At 44.1% G+C, this 20,006-nt stretch overlaps 1 protein-coding gene across 1 annotated transcript in view; it reads left to right on the top strand.

Annotated features, from left to right (window-relative positions):
• The first annotated feature begins 2,053 nt into the window (after positions 1–2,053).
• The window catches only part of LOC126272934 (sodium- and chloride-dependent glycine transporter 1-like), a 138,331-nt gene continuing 120,378 nt past the window's right edge, over positions 2,054–20,006 (top strand). Inside the window, exon 1 of the mRNA XM_049976232.1 lies at positions 2,054–2,213. Within this exon, the coding sequence (XP_049832189.1) occupies positions 2,187–2,213 (27 nt within the window). The 5' untranslated portion in view covers positions 2,054–2,186. The remainder of the gene's footprint in view (positions 2,214–20,006) is intronic.

The raw sequence follows: 20,006 nt of genomic DNA, 5'->3' as shown, positions 1-20,006 counted from the left end.
GAGGCCGGGTGGACGTACCGCCGAATTGCTCAACACGTGGGGCGTGAGGTCTCCACAGTACATCGATGTTGTCGCCAGTGGTCGGCGGAAGGTGCACGTGCCCGTCGACCTGGGACCGGACCGCAGCGACGCACGGATGCACGCCAAGACCGTAGGATCCTACGCAGTGCCGTAGGGGACCGCACCGCCACTTCCCAGCAAATCAGGGACACTGTTGCTCCTGGGCTATCGGCGAGGACCATTCGCAACCGTCTCCATGAAGCTGGGCTACGGTCCCGCACACCGTTAGGCCGTCTTCCGCTCACGCCCCAACATCGTGCAGCCCGCCTCCAGTGGTGTCGCGACAGGCGTGAATGGAGGGACGAATGGAGACGTGTCGTCTTCAGCGATGAGAGTCGCTTCTGCCTTGGTGCCAATGATGGTCGTATGCGTGTTTGGCGCCGTGCAGGTGAGCGCCACAATCAGGACTGCATACGACCGAGGCACACAGGGCCAACACCCGGCATCATGGTGTGGGGAGCGATCTCCTACACTGGCCGTACACCTCTGGTGATCGTCGAGGGGACACTGAATAGTGCACGGTACATCCAAACTGTCATCGAACCCATCGTTCTACCATTCCTAGACCGGCAAGGGAACTTGCTGTTCCAACAGCACAATGCACTTCCGCATGTATCCCGTGCCACCCAACGTGCTCTAGAAGGTGTAAGTCAACTACCCTGGCCAGCAAGATCTCCGGATCTGTCCCCCATTGAGCATGTTTGGGACTGGATGAAGCGTCGTCTCACGCGGTCTGCACGTCCAGCACGAACGCTGGTCCAACTGAGGCGCCAGGTGGAAATGGCATGGCAAGCCGTTCCACAGGACTACATCCAGCATCTCTACGATCGTCTCCATGGGAGAATAGCAGCCTGCATTGCTGCGAAAGGTGGATATACACTGTACTAGTGCCGACATTGTGCATGCTCTGTTGCCTGTGTCTATGTGCCTGTGGTTCTGTCAGTGTGATCATGTGATGTATCTGACCCCAGGAATGTGTCAATAAAGTTTCCCCTTCCTGGGACAATGAATTCACGGTGTTCTTATTTCAATTTCCAGGAGTGTAGCTTGAAGGTGGTTCATTGAACCCTCTGCCAGCCACTTTATTGTGAACAGCAATCACGTAGATGTAGATATAAACGTATTTGAAACAGGAAATATGGTAGTAATATTTAGGATAATGTGGTTTCCGTCTAATTATCTATATCATTTCTCTTTTCTTCTACGAGTATGAAAGCAAGAGAACTGTAACTGTCTTTGTATCTTATGCCGAGCATTTCGATTGTAAGCACTAACATTTGTTGTAAGTATCAACTTCTCTCCTCATCGAACTTCTGTAATTATAAATAGCGGATTTACTATAAACAACAATATATCAGTTGTTAGGAAGAGGATATAAGACCCGCTATAAATCATGTGGAAAGGCCAGTACGACGTAAGATCTTGTGCAGCAGTGTGTAATTAATCGTACACCTGAACCACAAACTTTTTACGTCTATGGAGAACCGTGGTGTTCTATGGCCCATTTTCACTTAAGAAACCTACAGGGTAGTTATCTGCAGTGAAGGATCGAAATGAAGACACATTCTAGTCAACGGTTATTATTGAGAACAAACTGAGTTACAACCGCCCAAGTTTGCGAACATTTATTTGAGCTAATGTTGTTAAAATGTTTCGTAAAGAAGTTTACTTTTAGTTATTGCGGTTACACAGCAAGATACGGAGGAAAATTTCGTTTTACCTAACACTGAAGCTTTTCCGCAGTTTTCCCTGTTACTAAGATGAGTATGATGGTAATGCTGCCTCGCGAAAATTGCCTTCATTGCCTGCCGGATTCACCGATCTTCATCCGAGATTAAGAAAATGAATCGCTACCCTGACATGCAATTCACCGTACGAGAGTAGCAGGCTATCGCCATTACAGTGGTAGCGATTTCTTAACGATTCACTACGCATCAGGGACGGTGGCTGGTAGTGGTCCCAGAAACAGCTGCTGGACTCCTGCAAATTCTGCCACACGGGCGCCGGCTGACCTCGGACAAGCGGCCAACAGTGGGCCAGCAGGGGGCCGCATGTGGGGAGCTGGGGACGGCTAGTGGGCCACACTCTCATCAGTGCAGACTGCGACGCCCACGAGCCCGCACCAGATGGACCGCGCCGAGCGCCTGCCAGAGGTACGTACACTTGCACGCATTGACGACGGTCTCAAGCCTTCGCACCGTCACTTTCCCAGCACTCACTCGCGCACCTGTTGGCGGCGCACTGCCAAACGTACTTACATAACTTAAAAACAGTACGTGTCAAGCCGGAATAAGCAACTCCTCACACTGTAATTGCGAGCGCCGGTTTCAAGGTTCAGTTTACATCCACTGAAATCGAGAATTATTTCTTTCGGATTGGGAGTAGTTGTTCTCAGCAATAACAATAGTGAAACTGTCTGGCAAATTAAAGATGTTTTCCGGATCGGGACTCGAACCCAGCACCTTGCCCTTTGCGGACATTGTCTTGGCTACTGGCAGAAACAGGGCTGTGACGGCACACCGTGCCTCGTGCACGGATAGCTCACCTAGCTCGCAAAAGGCAAGCATCCTAGATAAGTTTTAATCTACCAGGAAGTTTCATAACAGTGCCTACTCCGTTGCAAAATGGAAGGTTGCTTCTGGATGTAACAAAAAACCTACTGTTTCGTCTTTCGACCTCTGAATTCCAGAGTTCTTTACTAAAAGCAAACTGAGAAATGAGACTTTTTTACTATTGAATATATCTAAACCCCACTACTGCATTTTCAAGTGGTCAGCTGCAAGTACATGAACTGTAAAAGTACACTTGTCCAATCTAGAACAAAATCCGTGCAAAGGAGAACTGCAGTAATATCACAGTTCATAAACTGACTGTTGGTATTCCTTTATCCTTTTTATACAGTCACTTTCCATAAGGAATGTCGACAAGAGCGACCTAACGTCACATCTGTCCATTGGTTTTAGTCGCATCTTACGACAGCAAACCTGACAGTTTCATTAAGGCTCTTTCTCTGCGAGAAATGATCTGAAGATCGGTGGAATTGTCCAAAACGGCTCATGAAATAAGAAAAAATACAGCGATTGGCAGACAGAAAATAAGTCTATTTTGTATAAATAAACATCGCGGATGACACCCTCTAAGAAGTATATCAAGTTTTGATTAACTGAAAACTTGATCCATTATAAGTTATGTATAATAAAATGTCATACGAAAACGTGCAAAAGAAATTCTATGCTACGTCGATGTCTTAAATGTGTTATGTTCCATTTTTCAAGTATTCTTTACATTTTCAATAATAGCAACAGTTAGCTGCAAGTTTCAAAATGAAAATCTGTTACTGCTTGGGAGTTGATCACATTGGATCTGCAATTCCTAATTAACCAGAATAAAATACTGTTTGTATTGAGTATGCTTGTTTATTTGCAAGTGCGTCAAGAAGACCAAATATTTGGAAGCATATGAATTTGTGACAATGATATGACAATGATATAAGTTTATTGCTCACCCTCCTATCAGAGTAGCACTAATAGTAGCAAGGACTTTATGAATAAGTTAGGGATTTATTTGTGATTCGCTTAGCGTGTAAGCATGCATCAGACTAAACTTTATATACGTTTGGCACATGAGAATAACTGTCGTAACACAGCTATACAGAATGTCCCAGGAGGAATGGTCAGTACTCAAAGATAACATAGGACCGATCATTCGAAGCAAAAAAATCTAGTAAATATGGGCTCTAAAATGCTATGAGCAGTTGTTCATCTGTGCTACTGAAAAACCCATTTCTTCTACCAAACAAATGCTCATAGCTCTTGAGCTATGTGTTTACTAGATGTTAGTGCTTCGAAGGGTCGTTCCAGTCATATCGCTGAATACTGACCTTTTCTCCTGGACACACTGTATACTCGCAGACTGAGTGGTGAATTTTAATGCTAATTACACGCATGTAGCTGTTAAATCGTCACAGTTATGAAAGTAGGATGCACCCCGCTTCCTCTAAGCAGATTTGGAGAAAAATCAAGAATAAAGAACTGAGTTAGCACAAACACAGCACAGACCAGCTTATTGCTTACATCAATGAGAAACAGTCTTTTACAAGATGATTCAGATGCCCTTACCGACTCATTTCATGCAACCCAAAGGAACGGAATGCAGACAGGCGACAGCTACGTAATCGATATAGATTTCCTCTCAGAGCTTTGGCCGACCGTTAGCAAACGAAATCATACTGGATTGGACGCGGAGGAGATGTGTCGTGGCCGACTCATTCGCCAGACTTGACGCATCTGGAATTTTTATTGTGGGCATTCGTAAAAGCCATGGTTTATAATCATGTTCCAACTACACCTGAAGATATGCAAGAGAGAATTGTCAGAGCATGTGCTTCCATAAGTGCCATGTGATAAGAAATACTTTTCAACTCATGATAAGAATACTGAACACTGCAATGATACCAATGGTCATCACTTGGAACACTTTCTGTAAATGGACGCCGGCCGCGGTGGTCTCGCGGTTCTAGGCGCGCAGTCCGGAACCGTGAGACTGCTACGGTCGCAGGTTCGAATCCTGTCTCGGGCATGGATGTGTGTGATGTCCTTAGGTTAGTTAGGTTTAAGTAGTTCTAAGTTCTAGGGGACTGATGACCACAGCTGTTAAGTCCCATAGTGCTCAGAGCTATTTGAACCATTCTTTTTTTGTAAATGGAAGGTTCATACCACCTTTGTGATCTTCGTTGACCTTCAAAAATCTTACTGTTACACATCATTGGATTCGTCTCGATAGCCGCTGTAAGAAAATAAGTACTAAACTATAGCATCCCATTTAAGAAAACGAAGATGACCTTCATATCCCCAACGCGACCCCACCTAGCAACAAAAAACCAACATCATATTATGGCCCCCGTTGTACCATGCAACATTTGTCCCACAAACTTTTCAGCTACTATCACACTTTCAGAGTAATTCTAGGTGGCAATAGTTAATGACTCAACCTGTTTAACGGGAAGTTGTTACTTCCACGCTTCCCCATTCTGACATCTTCTGTTAATTTCGTTGTTTCCAGTGGTTAAACGTAGTGTATAAGGCAGCGCTTCCGAACCATTTACGAAGGATTAAGTACAATAAACGTAATAAACTTGCAAAGACATCCAAAATGTGTGTGACTACACCACTAATTACACAAATAAGTACTGAGACACTTGGATACCACGCCCTGGTTCCCGGGTTCGATTCCCGGCGGGGTCAGGGATTTTCTCTGCCACGTGATGGCTGGGTGTTGTGTGATGTCCTTAGGTTAGTTAGGTTTAAGCAGTTCTGAGTTCTAGGGGACTGATGACCATAGATGTTAAGTCCCATAGCGCTCAGGGCCATTTGAACCATTTTGAACACTTGGATAAGAATGGCAGAAGTACCGTGTAACTTGATACAAAAATACCATGTAACTTATGGCCTATCCATACTTGTATTTTATACAGTATGATTTCGTTTGCTAACAATCCCCCAAAGTTCTGAGAGGGAATTTATATCGATACCGTGCCTGTCGCCCGTCTGGATACCGTTCCTGATACAGACGTAGTGCGGGTTGCGTAAAACTAATCGGTAGGGGCAGCCGGATCATCCTGGATATGAATTTGGCAAGTCAGCATTACTCCGTTGCAACACAGCAAGGGAAGTAAACAGACTGTGAAAAGAGGGAGGTATTGTAGAAAATGAAAGATTAAAGGAGTTTACGTTACAATCAGATAACGCATTTAGTTAAAGATTTCGAAACTTTTGCTTAGAGAAAGTAGAGTTGTGTTTTACTTTCGACTGTACGCTGTACAGAAGTCTGACCCTGGACAACAGTTTCGAGAGGACCTCAACTGAAGCCGGCCCTTCACGTACCAGTCAGTAATCCTGACGCACAACAGCAGATTGTTATCATACGAATAAAAACAACTACTAGCTAGTCATATAGCACTGTTGCGAAGTGGTAACAACGACTATTCCTTCGTTGCGCCTGTGATTTCTGTTAGAAATTAAAGAATAATGTCTGCAATACCAGTACGTTAGGCGGAGCGTGGCAGGTCGGTGGCAGCTTAGTGAAATCAGGAGACTTCTCTGGCCATCAGTGATGGTAAATTTACTGGAGCTCGGATAGTTGTGTGTGTTTGTGAATAGTCATATTTCTATACTGCCAAGAGCTGCTGATAAAATAATTCTTTATTTACAACCGGTTCCGATCATCGAATTATCTTCAGATATCATAAAACCATTTACAGTAACCTACATGCTAACACTGTTACTGTGGCGTGATAATTAAAGCCATGCTGCGTCATTGCTGGCAACAGTATAATACACTATCTTACCAAAAGAATCCGGACACCCCTTAATGCATAACTATTAGACGGCAAGAAGGGCGGGTGTAATTGTGAGTATAGTTGCCTTCCAAGCAGTTGATCCGGGTTCGATTCCCGGCCACCGCAGCCGACCGTTATCTTTACATAAGAATATGTCTGCCGCGCGCCTTGTTTCTTTCCCCTCTTGCTTCCCGCAGACCAGCCTATAGTGTGCCCCTATGTCTCAACTTGTCTCGACTTTCGCCACTATAAAAGGAGGCGGGGAGTAGTGTGTCGCCAGTAGAGAAACCGTAACAGTCCGTCTGGAAAGCTCTTACTTCGAACATACACTAATATTTGTATATTATCTGAATAACAAATCCATTAGGGACATGTCAACCTTTCTAAATCTGTCCACTTCGACTGTTGGTAATGTGACTGCGAAAAGGAAACGTGAAGGAACAACCACATCTAAACGAAGACCGTGTACCAACAAACGGGGATTGTCGAGCATAGCAAAGGGAGGCTGTAAAAAATCACATGAAATCAACGGAAGGAATCCTACCAGCAATCCAACTAGAAACATGACTGCACGTAGGGAATTAAAAAGAATGGGTACAATGCTCGATCGTCTCCTCGTAAGCCACAAACTTTGTAGGCGGTGCTAAGTGATGTTTGAAGTACTGTAAGGAGCGAGATCTCTGGTCTTTGGATGATTGAAAACGAGTGATTTGGAGTGGTGAATCACGCTATACCCTGTGGCAATCCGACGGAAGGGCTTGGGTCTGGCGAGTGCCTGGAGAACGTTACTTGACATCACGTTTAGTGCCATCAGTGAAGTGCGGAGGAGGTGATGTCACGGTATGGGGGAGTAGTCCTCTTATTGCGTTTCAGAAAACGCTAAATACAGAAGGATATGGACACATTTTATAGCATTGAGTAGTGTGTACAATAGAGGAACAGTTCGGAGACATCAGCCTGACAGTACACCCTCTCATAAAGCAGCATCTGCGAGGCAGTGGTTTGCGGAAAACAACGTTCCTGAAATTGTGTAGCCTGTTCAGAGGCGTGACCTGAACCCTATAAATCACCTTAGGGATGAGTTGGAACGTCAGCTTCGCTCCAGACCCCAGCGGCCAACTTCACTACGTTCTCTGGTTTCGGCTCTTAACTGCCATTCTCCCGCGGACATTAATACACCTCACTGAAATTCTCCCCAGCAGAGATCAAGTCGTCATAAGGACGCAGGGTGGACACACCCCGTATTAATGTCCACTGATAGGTATCCGGATCCTTTTTCCCAGACAGTGTATATTATACAGCCAACAGTAAAATGTACCAACATAGTCGAGCAACGATCGGATGCTGACGAAGTCAGGTTCCACCTTTTACTGTGAACTACGCTGTGCATAAAATATATTGAAGCGAGTATCTTTTTCACTGTCTGCTATCAGCACAAGACTACCACCAAGGTAAGTGTCCCTACAGCGACAGTGTCCAAAGCGTTGGCAACGTCCACGGAAGATTAGCAAAATGGACGGAAATCAGTCTTCACTGAGAGGAGTGAAGTTACGATCTAAAATTCATTTGAAGAAGAACATACGCTCCCAATGGACAAGGTTGTGGGAGGAAACAGTCGGTACCAGTTTTTAAAAAAATGTCTCGAAGCCACAGGAAAACGATAGAGAAAATGTAAACAGGCCTTGACAACACTAGGGTTTTGATATTATTTTATTTGTTAAAATGTTCAAATGTGTGTGAATTCCTAAGGGACCAAACTGCTGAGGTCATCGGTCCCTAGACTTACACACTGCTTAAACTAACTTACGCTAAAAACAACACACACACACCCATACCCGAAGGAGTACTCGAAGTTCCGGCGGGAGGATTTTATTTTTTATGTGCATATTTACGTTTTCGCGTTGTGAGAGACTTTTCCCGGCTGCGGAAAACCTCGCAATACAAGTATAGCGATAGCGTTCAGCATTTACTTTTACCAGTAATACAAGAATCTATGTTTAAAAGTTTTAAAAATCCATTTCACACACTACTAGTAAGTTATTTGTAGCTGTTAAGGTAACACACCAGGAAGTTCCTTTCGTTACAGTGTTTACGTTTCACGTAGCTACGATCGTGCTCTGCAGACGCCGTTCTCGGTAAACAAATGCCCTTCAAGTAGTCAGCAGATAACACTTTCAGAAGCAGGACACTACTTAAACAGAAAGCTACTGTGCTACTGATCAAACTAAATTTTTGCAGTTGTTGTAACAGATCATCTTACGTGAAATCGGAGCCGGAATTCAGCTTTTTTTTGCATTTTCTGCAATACTTGATTCGTAAAAAGAGTGGTTCCGGTACTGTGACCTTCCAAGGGATGTTTTTGAAATTCAGATCCTTTGAAAGGTTATTTTTTAAAAAAATTAAATTTTCTGAGCGTTTGAAAGGTGTCAGTACGAATTTGTTTTACATTGCTTCAACGGCATCAAAAGTATCACATCTTAAAATCTGCAGTTATGATTTTTTTCGTCCTAGGTACCGTCAAAAATCAAGCACTGATTTATTGCAATACCTCATCTGCACAAAAACAAGAGATTTATGGTTAACTGTATGTTTTCGCTGCTTGTCTCAATGTATGTTCGTTGTGTGACCGTCTGCATTTTAGCATTTGGTGGCAGAACAGTGTGTTTCAGTTTACAGCTTTGTATGTAAAGCGTCCGATTTTATTTTAGATACTTGCTATAATGAAACGAAGAAACACGTAGGTCAATATATGATACTCATTATTATATTACATACTACAGCATTACTTAGAGAAAAAAAGAATTCAGACGAAAGCAGCGCAGAAATTGTTGTCAACATTAAAAGCTCTGTTATAGAGAACCAACAAAAAACTAGTGGCAAAAGAGAAGAAAATATACACAGTTCGCATAATATGAAAAATGCAAAATAAATTGAAAGGCCTTGATGGTTAAGAAAGTGAAAGAAGGTCTTGCGTCACGATATTTCAGTGCGTACGGCAACGAAAGAAAAATATGCATCAAAACCGAAAACCCTTCCGTAACAGGCATGCTGTTCGTTACCAATATTTCTTGAAATCGAGACAGTATTCTCAGTGCTAATTCACCCTACAGTGTTGCCAGAGTTCCGTATGTGAATTTTGTGATGTACAGATATTTTATACAATTATTTATCTGTGTTCCTAGACATGAGTTACTGTATTAAATCTTTGAACTGGGAACTAGTATGCAGAAGTTTAAAGTTGCTAAGGAGCTACAAACACACAGCACAGATGTTTTAGTTTTAGAGTTATCCGCGATTACTGGGTTTTTTAATTTTATGCTTAAGTTATCACCATGAATGTTCACACACTTCAATAGACACTTTGCTTCCAGTGTCATTTACTGACATAGAACTTCAAACCATATCGATGTGATTCACACAGAAAATTCCAAACCTGTATTGTCAATATTGCACAGAAGATCATAAAGTGAGTATTTTGAAATAGGGCACTAATGTTCGGAAATGAATATTTAGTTTTACATTGTCATAAGCATCTAACACTACATAGGAATAACTTAAATTCATGTCAACAGTTCAAGCAAATGAGGACCATCGCCGTGTTTGCTTTACTACACGATCCATTGACAGTACTGAACTCTGGCGTCAAAAACATTTAACCCCATTGCTTCTATACATCTTTTAAGGAAGGGCTGCAACTTCTCCTCTTACACTGAACTGCTAATTGATGTCTCTTTTCCGGCATGATTCAACATCATCTACTCAAATTCTACTGTTGTAAAATTCTGTGGACAGCCTGTGTGTGGTTTGAACGAACTAGTCTAGTCATTGTCAAGTTGTAAAGTACTTCTCTAAGGTCGATATACAGGGTCATTGTGATTTAAATATCGCTAGTTGAGAAGGAATGACGAGATACGTTTGAAGTTCTCTAACGCTATAGATACAGCAATAAGGAATAGCGCAGTAGGCAGCACAGTTGAAGAGGAATTGACATCTCTAAAAAGGACCATCACTGAAGTTGGGAAGGAAAACATAGGTACAAAGAAGGTAGCTGCGAAGAAACCATGAGTAACAGAAGAAATACTTCAGTTGATTGATGAAAGGAGGAAGTACAAACATGTTCCAGGAAAATCAGGAATACAGAAATACAAGTCGCTGAGGAATGAAATAAATAGGAAGTGCAGGGAAGCTTAGACGAAATGGCTGCAGGAAAAAATGTGAAGACATCGAAAAAGATATGATTGCCGGAAGGACAGACTCAGCATACAGGAAAGTCAAAACAACCTTTGGTGACATTAAAAGCAACGGTGGTAACATTAAGAGTGCAACGGGAATTCCACTGTTAAATGCAGAGGAGAGAGCAGATAGGTGGAAAGAATACATTGAAAGCCTCTATGAGGGTGAAGATTTGTCTGATATGATAGAAAAAGAAACAGGAGTCGATTTAGAAGAGATAGGGGATCCAGTATTAGAATCGGAATTTAAAAGAGCTTTGGAGGACTTACGGTCAAATAAGGCAGAAGGGATATATAACATTCCACCAGAATTTCTAAAATCATTAGGGGAAGAGGCAACAAAACGACTATTCACGTTGGTGTGTAGAATATATGAGTCTGGCGACATATCATCTGACTTTCGGAAAAGCATCATCCACACAATTCCGAAGACGCAAGAGCTGACAAGTACGAGAATTATCGCACAATCAGCTTAACAGTTCATGCATCGAAGCTGCTTACAAGATTAATATACAGAAGAATGGAAAAGAAAATTGAGAATGCGCTAGGTGACGATCAGTTTGGCTTTAGGAAAAGTAAAGGCACGAGAGAGGCAATTCTGAAATGACGGCTAATAATGAAAGCAAGGCTAAAGAAAAATCAAGACACGTTCATAGGATTTGTCGACCTGGAAAAAGCGTTCGACAATATAAAATGGTTCAAGCTGTTCGAGATTCTGAAAAAAGTAGGGGTAAGGTATAGGGAGAGACGGGTCATATACAATATGTACAACAACCAAGAGGGAATAATAAGAGTAGACGACCAAGAACGAAGTGCTCGTATTAAGAAGGGTGTAGGACAAGGCTGTAGCCTTTCGCCACTACTCTTCAATCTGTACATCGAGGAAGTAATGATGGAAATAAAAGAAAGGTTCAGGAGTGGAATTAAAATACAAGGTGAAAGGATATCAATGATACGATTCGCTGATGACATTTCTATCCTGAGTGAAAGTGAAGAAGAATTAAATGATCTGCTGAACGGAATGAACAGTCTAATGAGTACACAGTATGGTTTGAGAGTAAATCGGAGAAAGACGAAGGTAATGACAAGTAGTAGAAATGAGAACAGCGAGAAACTTAACATCAGGATTGATGGTCATGAAGTCAATGAAGTTAAGGAATTCTTCTACCTAGGCAGTAAAATAACCAATGACGGACGGAGCAAGGAGAACATCAAAAGCAGACTCGCTATGGCAAAAAAGGCATTTCTGGCCAAGAGAAGTCTACTAATATCAAATACCGGCCTTAATTTGAGGAAGACATTTCTGAGAATGTACGTCTGGAGTACAGTAGTGAAACATGGACTGTGGGAAAACCGGAGCAGAAAAGTATCGAAGCATTTGAGATGTGGTGCTATAGACGAATGGTGAAAATTAGGTGGACTGATAAGGTAAGGAATGAGGAGGTTCTACGCAGAATCGGAGAGGAAAGGAATATGTGGAAAATACTGATAAGGAGAAGGGACAGGATGATGGGACATCTGCTAAGACATGAGGGAATGACTTCCATGGTACTAGAGGGAGCTGGAGAGGGCAAAAACTGTAGAGGAAGACAGAGATTGGAATACGTCAAGCAAATAATTGAGGACGTAGGTTGCAAGTGCTACTCTGAGATGAAGAGGTTAGCACAGGAAAGGAATTCGTGGCGCGCCGCATCAAACCAGTCAGTAGACTGATGACCAAAAAAAAAAAAAAAAAAAAAAAAAAAGTTGAGAGGGCCACCATGAAAATCGAGTGCTCGTGGGACAACGAAACTTTGTGGAAACATTTGTAAGGACATTCAGAAGAGAAATAACAAGTAAACCATTGAAAGAAACATTTTAATTTCCATATGAGAGGGTAACATTTGTTAACCGCGCGCTATGTTTACTTTCCAGATTACAAACGTTGCTCAATGTGACGACCATCTGCATTCACGACAGCCTGGAACTGCACCAGATATACCATTTCACGATTTGTTCGCAGTTGTTTTCGAGCGGTGGACCACGTAATGTTCAGCTGTCGTGACACAGCTCGTGCTCTGCTTGGAGGTCGCACATTGCGTACAGCAGTCTCAGCCATGGCAACAGTAACTACTTCTACAATTTATGGTGGAATTGGCTGTCAGCCTCTCCCAGAAGTATTTCGCAAATAGCCAGTTAATTCGAACTTCTGAAACATGTATTTCAGACCCTGTGCAGAAAGAGGACCTGTCCGTATTCCTTTAATGCTTCATTGTGCAACAAATAAACAATTAATTTTTATAATACTTTCCTTAAATTGTTATTTGTTTGTTTATGTTTACTTTTAGTACTAACTAAAACTTTTCTGTTCAGTTCTCGTACTTCCAATACCAATACGGTGCGCTATTTCACTATTATTTCTAGTCTCACAGGGCTCTGATTCAAAGAATTAATTTACCGTCTTACTTCCCTTTTTATACATATTTTATGATATTACTGTTGTTACTCATCATTATAATCATTGCATGTGCGCTGATGATCTCTAGTTGTATCTAAGTGCAAAGCCAATAAACCTGAAGACAGCTATCGAGAATCTTGATACCCACCTGTGTGCACTATCAAAATGGGAGCAGGATATACGGATAAAGGTCAACCCATCCAAAACCCAAGCGATGCTGATTGGTCATTCTAGGCACATTGGCCCGAAATATTGAGAATCCCTACCATCTTCAACCCTAAATGGAACTAATATCAACTTCTCTCCTTCAGCAAAGAGTATAGGAGTAGGATGAAAATCTGAATTGGACTGATCAGATAACTCCAATGTGCAAGAAGTCATTAGCGTCTCTCCATCCCCTGCAAAAATATAAAAACCTCTTCCCTCTTGCTTTGAAAAAGAAACATATACAAACACTTTCACTCCCAATTATTGATTATAGCGATGTAATATTGCACGGCCTTTCTCATGAAAGCAGACGGCACCTGGAACTGGTTATAAATGCCTGTGTTCGTTGTACCTGTGATGTTCGCCTCTCTGATAATATTTCACCATCATATGCACTGCTACCCTGGCTGCGTGCAGACAAGTGCAGAGACTTCCATGCCCTCTGCCTTCTATACTATCTTATTAACGAATACTGCCACTCATATCTCTCCTCGACTTTAAAGTTCTAGTTTGAACAACATGGCAAAAACACCCATCCCCATTAGAGCAAAATCCTGTGTGTCTCACTCCATCGTTAAGCCGCTTTCTCGAAGTTCTCATTAGTAACAATCCGACTCTGGAATAACCTCTCGCGTCATATTAGAGGACAGAATTACATCTCCAGCTTCAGAATGCTCTTAATGACATATCTATTAAAGCAACGACAACGATTACTATTGTGCCTGTATGCACTCGTTACCCTGTATATCCCTCTTTCCAACCTACTCTTCCTCATTTCCCAGTATTCGTAGCCGATGCAGCCTCATTGAATTTCCTTTCCCCTGAACTCGCTGTATTTGAAAACATCTACTTTCTATGTCTACAAATTATGCTTACACCTGCCACTAACATTATTGTTATTACCATCATCAACATTACCTATTATTATTATTATTTTTATTACCATTATTACTAGTGGCAGCAACTGCAACAGTAAAAGTACCGCCAGTACTAACTTTATTAGTTCATTGTTAATATAATTTACTCACACTGGCATATCAGTCAATCATTTTAATACTATCTGTCATATTAAAATTGTTATTTTTTAGGTAATTATGAGATGTAAAAAAGGCCCTGTATTTGTGAAATACTGGTCTGATGTAAAAGAGGGCCTGATGATCCAAGTCAGATTGGGTTTAAAAATGACATAAATAAAACCGTATAGTTTAAAAAGGTCCAAACATCTTTTGGACGTCCATATTTCACTGAATTTTTCCTTTCATTGATAGCAGGAATTTTTTATTTTTTCTGTATTTGGGTCCGCAAATGAAATATACCACGACCGTGTTCTTCATACTCTACCGTGTAAAGCTAAATGAAGTCTCAGTAAGCGTTGACTGGTGATATATATACTCTGTTGAGATTAAGCTGTGCGCAACTGAAGGGGCTCTTCCCGTGGAAATTGGAGACTGTATCCGCCAGGCATAATCCAGCCAAGTTTAAGCTGTGCTAGGTGTCTGAACTGTACCGCTCAGAGTTCATTAAGGACTGGACAAATTCAAGTTTGCAAAATAACGCGGAAGCTCCCACCATGATAAGAAAACGGTAAAATTTCCAGTGAACAATCTGACAACCAAACAACATAGTAATTATTAAAACCACTGCATTGCCCCTTGCCTGTATAGAATTAGACAGTATCATTTCTAGAGAATTTTGAACCTAGCACAGATTCCAGGAGGGCGCAAGGGTACCTCTTGCCCCTGCCCCTTCTTCCCTTTTGAGGATGCCAATGAACACAATATGCTATTCTTAACCTGACGAAATCTACAGATGTAAAGGTAATATCTGGAGTGCCACAAAGGAGTATTTAGGGCCTCTTCCGTTTACAATGTGTGTAAATGATATAGTGGATAATATCAGAATCTCCGTGAGGCTTTTTACACACGATGCCTTTGTTTATACGACCATTTCAACGCCTGAAGACTGCAGAAAAGAGCAGGAAGACCTGCGTACGGTCGGTGACTGTTACAGGAACTGCAGCTGATCCTGAACCCATGTTCACTGGTTAGCCAGATTATACACTCCTGGAAATTGAAATAAGAACACCGTGAATTCATTGTCCCAGGAAGGGGAAACTTTATTGACACATTTCTGGGGTCAGATACATCACATGATCACACTGACAGAACCACAGGCACATAGACACAGGCAACAGAGCATGCACAATGTCGGCACTAGTACAGTGTATATCCACCTTTCGCAGCAATGCAGGCTGCTATTCTCCCATGGAGACGATCGTAGAGATGCTGGATGTAGTCCTGTGGAACGGCTTGCCATGCCATTTCCACCTGGCGCCTCAGTTGGACCAGCGTTCGTGCTGGACGTGCAGACCGCGTGAGACGACGCTTCATCCAGTCCCAAACATGCTCAATGGGGGACAGATCCGGAGATCTTGCTGACCAGGGTAGTTGACTTACACCTTCTAGAGCACGTTGGGTGGCACGGGATACATGCGGACGAGCATTGTCCTGTTGGAACAGCAAGTTCCCTTGCCGGTCTAGGAATGGTAGAACGATGGGTTCGATGACGGTTTGGATGTACCGTGCACTATTCAGTGTCCCCTCGACGATCATCAGAGGTGTACGGCCAGTGTAGGAGATCGCTCCCCACACCATGATGCCGGGTGTTGGCCCTGTGTGCCTCGGTCGTATGCAGTCCTGATTGTGGCGCTCACCTGCACGGCGCCAAACACGCATACGACCATCATTGGCACCAAGGCAGAAGCGACTCTCATCGCTGAAGACGACACGTCTCCATTCGTCCCTCCATTCACGCCTGTCGCGACACCACTGGAGGCGGGCTGCACGATGTTGGGGCGTGAGCGGAAGACGGCCTAACGGTGTGCGGGACCGTAGCCCAGCTTCATGGAGACGGTTGCGAATGGTCCTCGCCGATTCCCCAGGAGAAACAGTGTCCCTAATTTGCTGGGAAGTGGCGGTGCGGTCCCCTACGGCACTGCGTAGGATCCTACGGTCTTGGCGTGCATCCGTGCGCGGCTGCGGTCCGGTCCCAGGTCGACGGGCACGTGCACCTTCCGCCGACCACTGGCGACAACATCGATGTACTGTGGAGACCTCAAGCCCCATGTGTTGAGCAATTCGGCGGTACGTCCACCCGGCCTCCCGCATGCCCACTATACGCCCTCGCTCAAAGTCCGTCAACTGCACATACGGTTCACGTCCACGCTGTCGCGGCATGCTACCAGTGTTAAAGACTGCGATGGAGCTCCGTATGCCACGGAAAACTGGCTGACACTGACGGCGGCGGTGCACAAATGCTGCGCAGCTAGCGCCATTCGACGGCCAACACCACGGTTCCTGGTGTGTCCGCTGTGCCGTGCGTGTGATCATTGCTTGTACAGCCCTCTCGCGGTGTCCGGAGCAAGTATGGTGGGTCTGACACACCGGTGTCAATGTGTTCTTTTTTCCATTTCCAGGAGTGTATAACCACCTGCCTAACAGCCGGTATGTTCACCTTCGGGGCGTGTAGCGGCGGCGACGCATCGTGGCATCGGAGCAATGAAGCCTTCGTATGTCGCTGGAGCGAGTTGGCACCACATCTGCACACACAAGTCACCTAATTCCCGTAAATGCCGGGGAGTGGGGCGATGAGCTCTGACACCATGTACAATCACATCCATGATGTGTTCGATCGGGTTCAGATCTGGCGAGTTGAGGCGCCAGTACATCAGCGGGAACTCGTCACTGTATTCCTCGAACGACTCCATCACACTCCTGGGCTCCGACATGACGCTTTATCTTGTTGAAAAATGATCGTCAAAAAGCGATGTACGTGGTCCGCAATCAGTATGCGATATTCCTTGGCCGTCACAGTGGCTTGCAGAACCTCCACTGGACACATGGACGCCCAAGCGAAGGTTCCCCAGACCATAATGGAGCCGCCGCCAGCTTATCTCCGTCCCGCCGTACAAGTGTCAAGGATGTGCTCCCCTGACAGACGACGGACTCGCTCCCTCCCATCGGCATGATGAAGAAAGTATAGAGATTCATCAGACTATGCAACGCTTTGCCACTGTGCCAACGTCCAGTGGCGATGGTCACGTGCCCATTTCCGTCGTAGTCGTCAATGCTGTCGTGATCACATTGGCACATGCACGCATGCACGCTGCATCACACTGGTACTCTGTCCAGTATTCATGTCTGATGTTAGTTCTGCCACAGTTCGCCGTCTTCTGTCCTGTTTTACCAATCTGCCAGGCCTACGACGTCAGGCAACTGTAATGAGGGGTGGCCACCCAATACCAAGACTCCTGGACGTGGTTTCACCTGTTTTGGCCACGTGTTGAAGACAGTCACCACAGCACTCTTCGAACACCCGACAAGTCGTGCATTTTCCGATATCCTCGTGTTGAGGCTTCGGTCCAACACAATCTCATTCAGTCAAACTCAGACAGATCGCGCGCCTTCCCCATTCTACCCACGGACAGCACGATCACTGATACTACATGCCCGCATCTCGTGGTCGTGCGGTAGCGTTTTCGCTTCCCACGCCCGGTTTCCCGGGTTCGATTCCCGGCGGGATCAGGGATTTACTCCGCCTCGTGATGGCTGGGTGTTGTGTGATGTCCTTAGGTTAGTTAGGTTTAAGTAGTTCTAAGTTCTAGGGGATTGATGACAATAGATGTTAAGTCCCATAGTGCTCAGAGCCATTTGAACCATTTGATACTACATGCACCGAGCAGTCACTCCTTTCCTAGTGACGCTGCTATCACCTGGACGCGTTTATATCGGTAATAGGTCGGTGGCCATAACGTTCTGAACCATCAGTGTTGGTTCAAATGGCTCTGGGCACTATGGGACTTAACTTCTGAGGTCATCAGTCCCCTAGAACTTAGAACTACTTAAACCTAACTAACCCAAGGACATCACACACAACCACGCCCGAGGCAGGATTCGAACCTGCGACCGTAACGGTCGCGCGGTTTCAGACTGTAGCGTCTAGAATCACTGGCCCACCCCCTCCGGCGATCATCAGTGTAACTATAACGTGAAACGTCCCCTTAGAAAAATTTATACAAGACTGTGCTTAAACTGACACACAATAGTTTTTAGCGCAACGCAATCTGACTTTCAATAATCCCTACAAGAGAATGGCCCTGACTAACATTAACCTATATGTTTCACAAATCACTTACCTCACAAAAATCTTCGTTACTCGAATTACTGCAATACAGCAAGCGCCACTACTGCCAGCTAACTAAAAGATTCAAACTACAGAAGTCACTAACTACTGATAGGCACAGTTAGCAAATGAAAGATTTTGATAGAGAACAAACAATGTATTTACGTTAATAGTCATAATATATATATATATATCATGACACCAATTCTTACAAATTTCAAAACTCCGCCATCTCTCTCCCCACGTCCACCACTGCTGGCGGCTCACCTCCAACTGCGCAACGCTACGCGCTGTTAGCATCCAGCTGCCGCTGCCCGACACTACAATGGCAGACAACAATGCAAACCAGCCACTGACTGCGCACAGCACAGCCAGTGATTTTTCATACAGAGCGCTATGTGGCGTTACCAATAAGAAAACCTAAACAGCCTACTTACAAACGTAACGTGCGTAAGTAACCGGGCATATCAACTACTGTTCAGCACAATTTTTGCTATGTCTGCATTTTTAGAATGCCTATATAGTACCACATGCAATGTCCTTCAGACATGCAACCATGTTTCAAGATGCAGACGCTGCTGACGATCTACAGCCAATGAAACAGGAACGATGTTTTTGCAACTGTCTAATACAATTAGACATCAACTCTAGAATTTATCAGTGACACATGAAAATTTGTGCCAAACCGGCAGACCGGCCCACGAACCAGGATTTCCCGCTTCAAACAAGCGGCCGCCTTATGTGTGCGCTCGCGCTCCCATCTGTCGCTATACGGGGGAATGTCCAGCGTTCTCGAATATGATCGTTTTGCTGGCCCAGGTGTTATAGCGTGGGGAGGCATGAACACGAAACACTCACCCGTCAACGTTATTATAACACTGTACTCGTTTTCCGTTAGCATCTTTTCAGGGCTACATTCGGCTCTGACTTCAGCCAGCTGAAATTTGAACTAGGACAGATAGGTACAGAATCGAAAAATTCACATTCCAGCTACAATTAATCTAACCAAGACATATCAAATGGCCCTCCCGCCGAAGGTTCGAGTCTCCCTCAGGCATGGGAGTGTTTGTTGTTCTTAGCATAAGTCAAACAAATTAAATTAGTTTCAGTAGTGCGTCCAGGGACCGATGACCTCAGCAGTTTGGTCCCTCAGGAAATCGCACACGCGCACACATTTCAAATACTTTTGACCTAGCCATTACACAATTTCATACTGAAGTCCGCGGCGGTTCGTAAGCACACATTGGAAATCAACTCACAATCGGCTAATTTGCGGATCCATGTGTAGTGGAATATGCTTCCTTCTATTACGAGGGTGAGTCAAATGAGAAACTTAAATTTGTAATAACAAATCGAAATTTCACACCGTTATCTTGTAAGTTGGCAAGCGTGCTACAAACAACGTGCAGAATGGCCTGTAGGTGGCAGCATAGTGCAGATGCACACATATAGTCGCAGTGTCAGTAAAAAGATGGCCGCCCCACTTGCGACATGCACCAGGGAAGAACATCATTCTGTTATTCGGTTTTTGCGTAGTGGTCTGTTATTCGCT

This window comes from Schistocerca gregaria, chromosome 5 (genome assembly GCF_023897955.1).
Source record: "Schistocerca gregaria isolate iqSchGreg1 chromosome 5, iqSchGreg1.2, whole genome shotgun sequence".
Lineage (NCBI taxonomy): Eukaryota > Metazoa > Arthropoda > Insecta > Orthoptera > Acrididae > Schistocerca > Schistocerca gregaria.
Note: the sequence above shows the minus strand (reverse complement) of the source record. Positions and strands in the feature narration are given on the sequence as shown.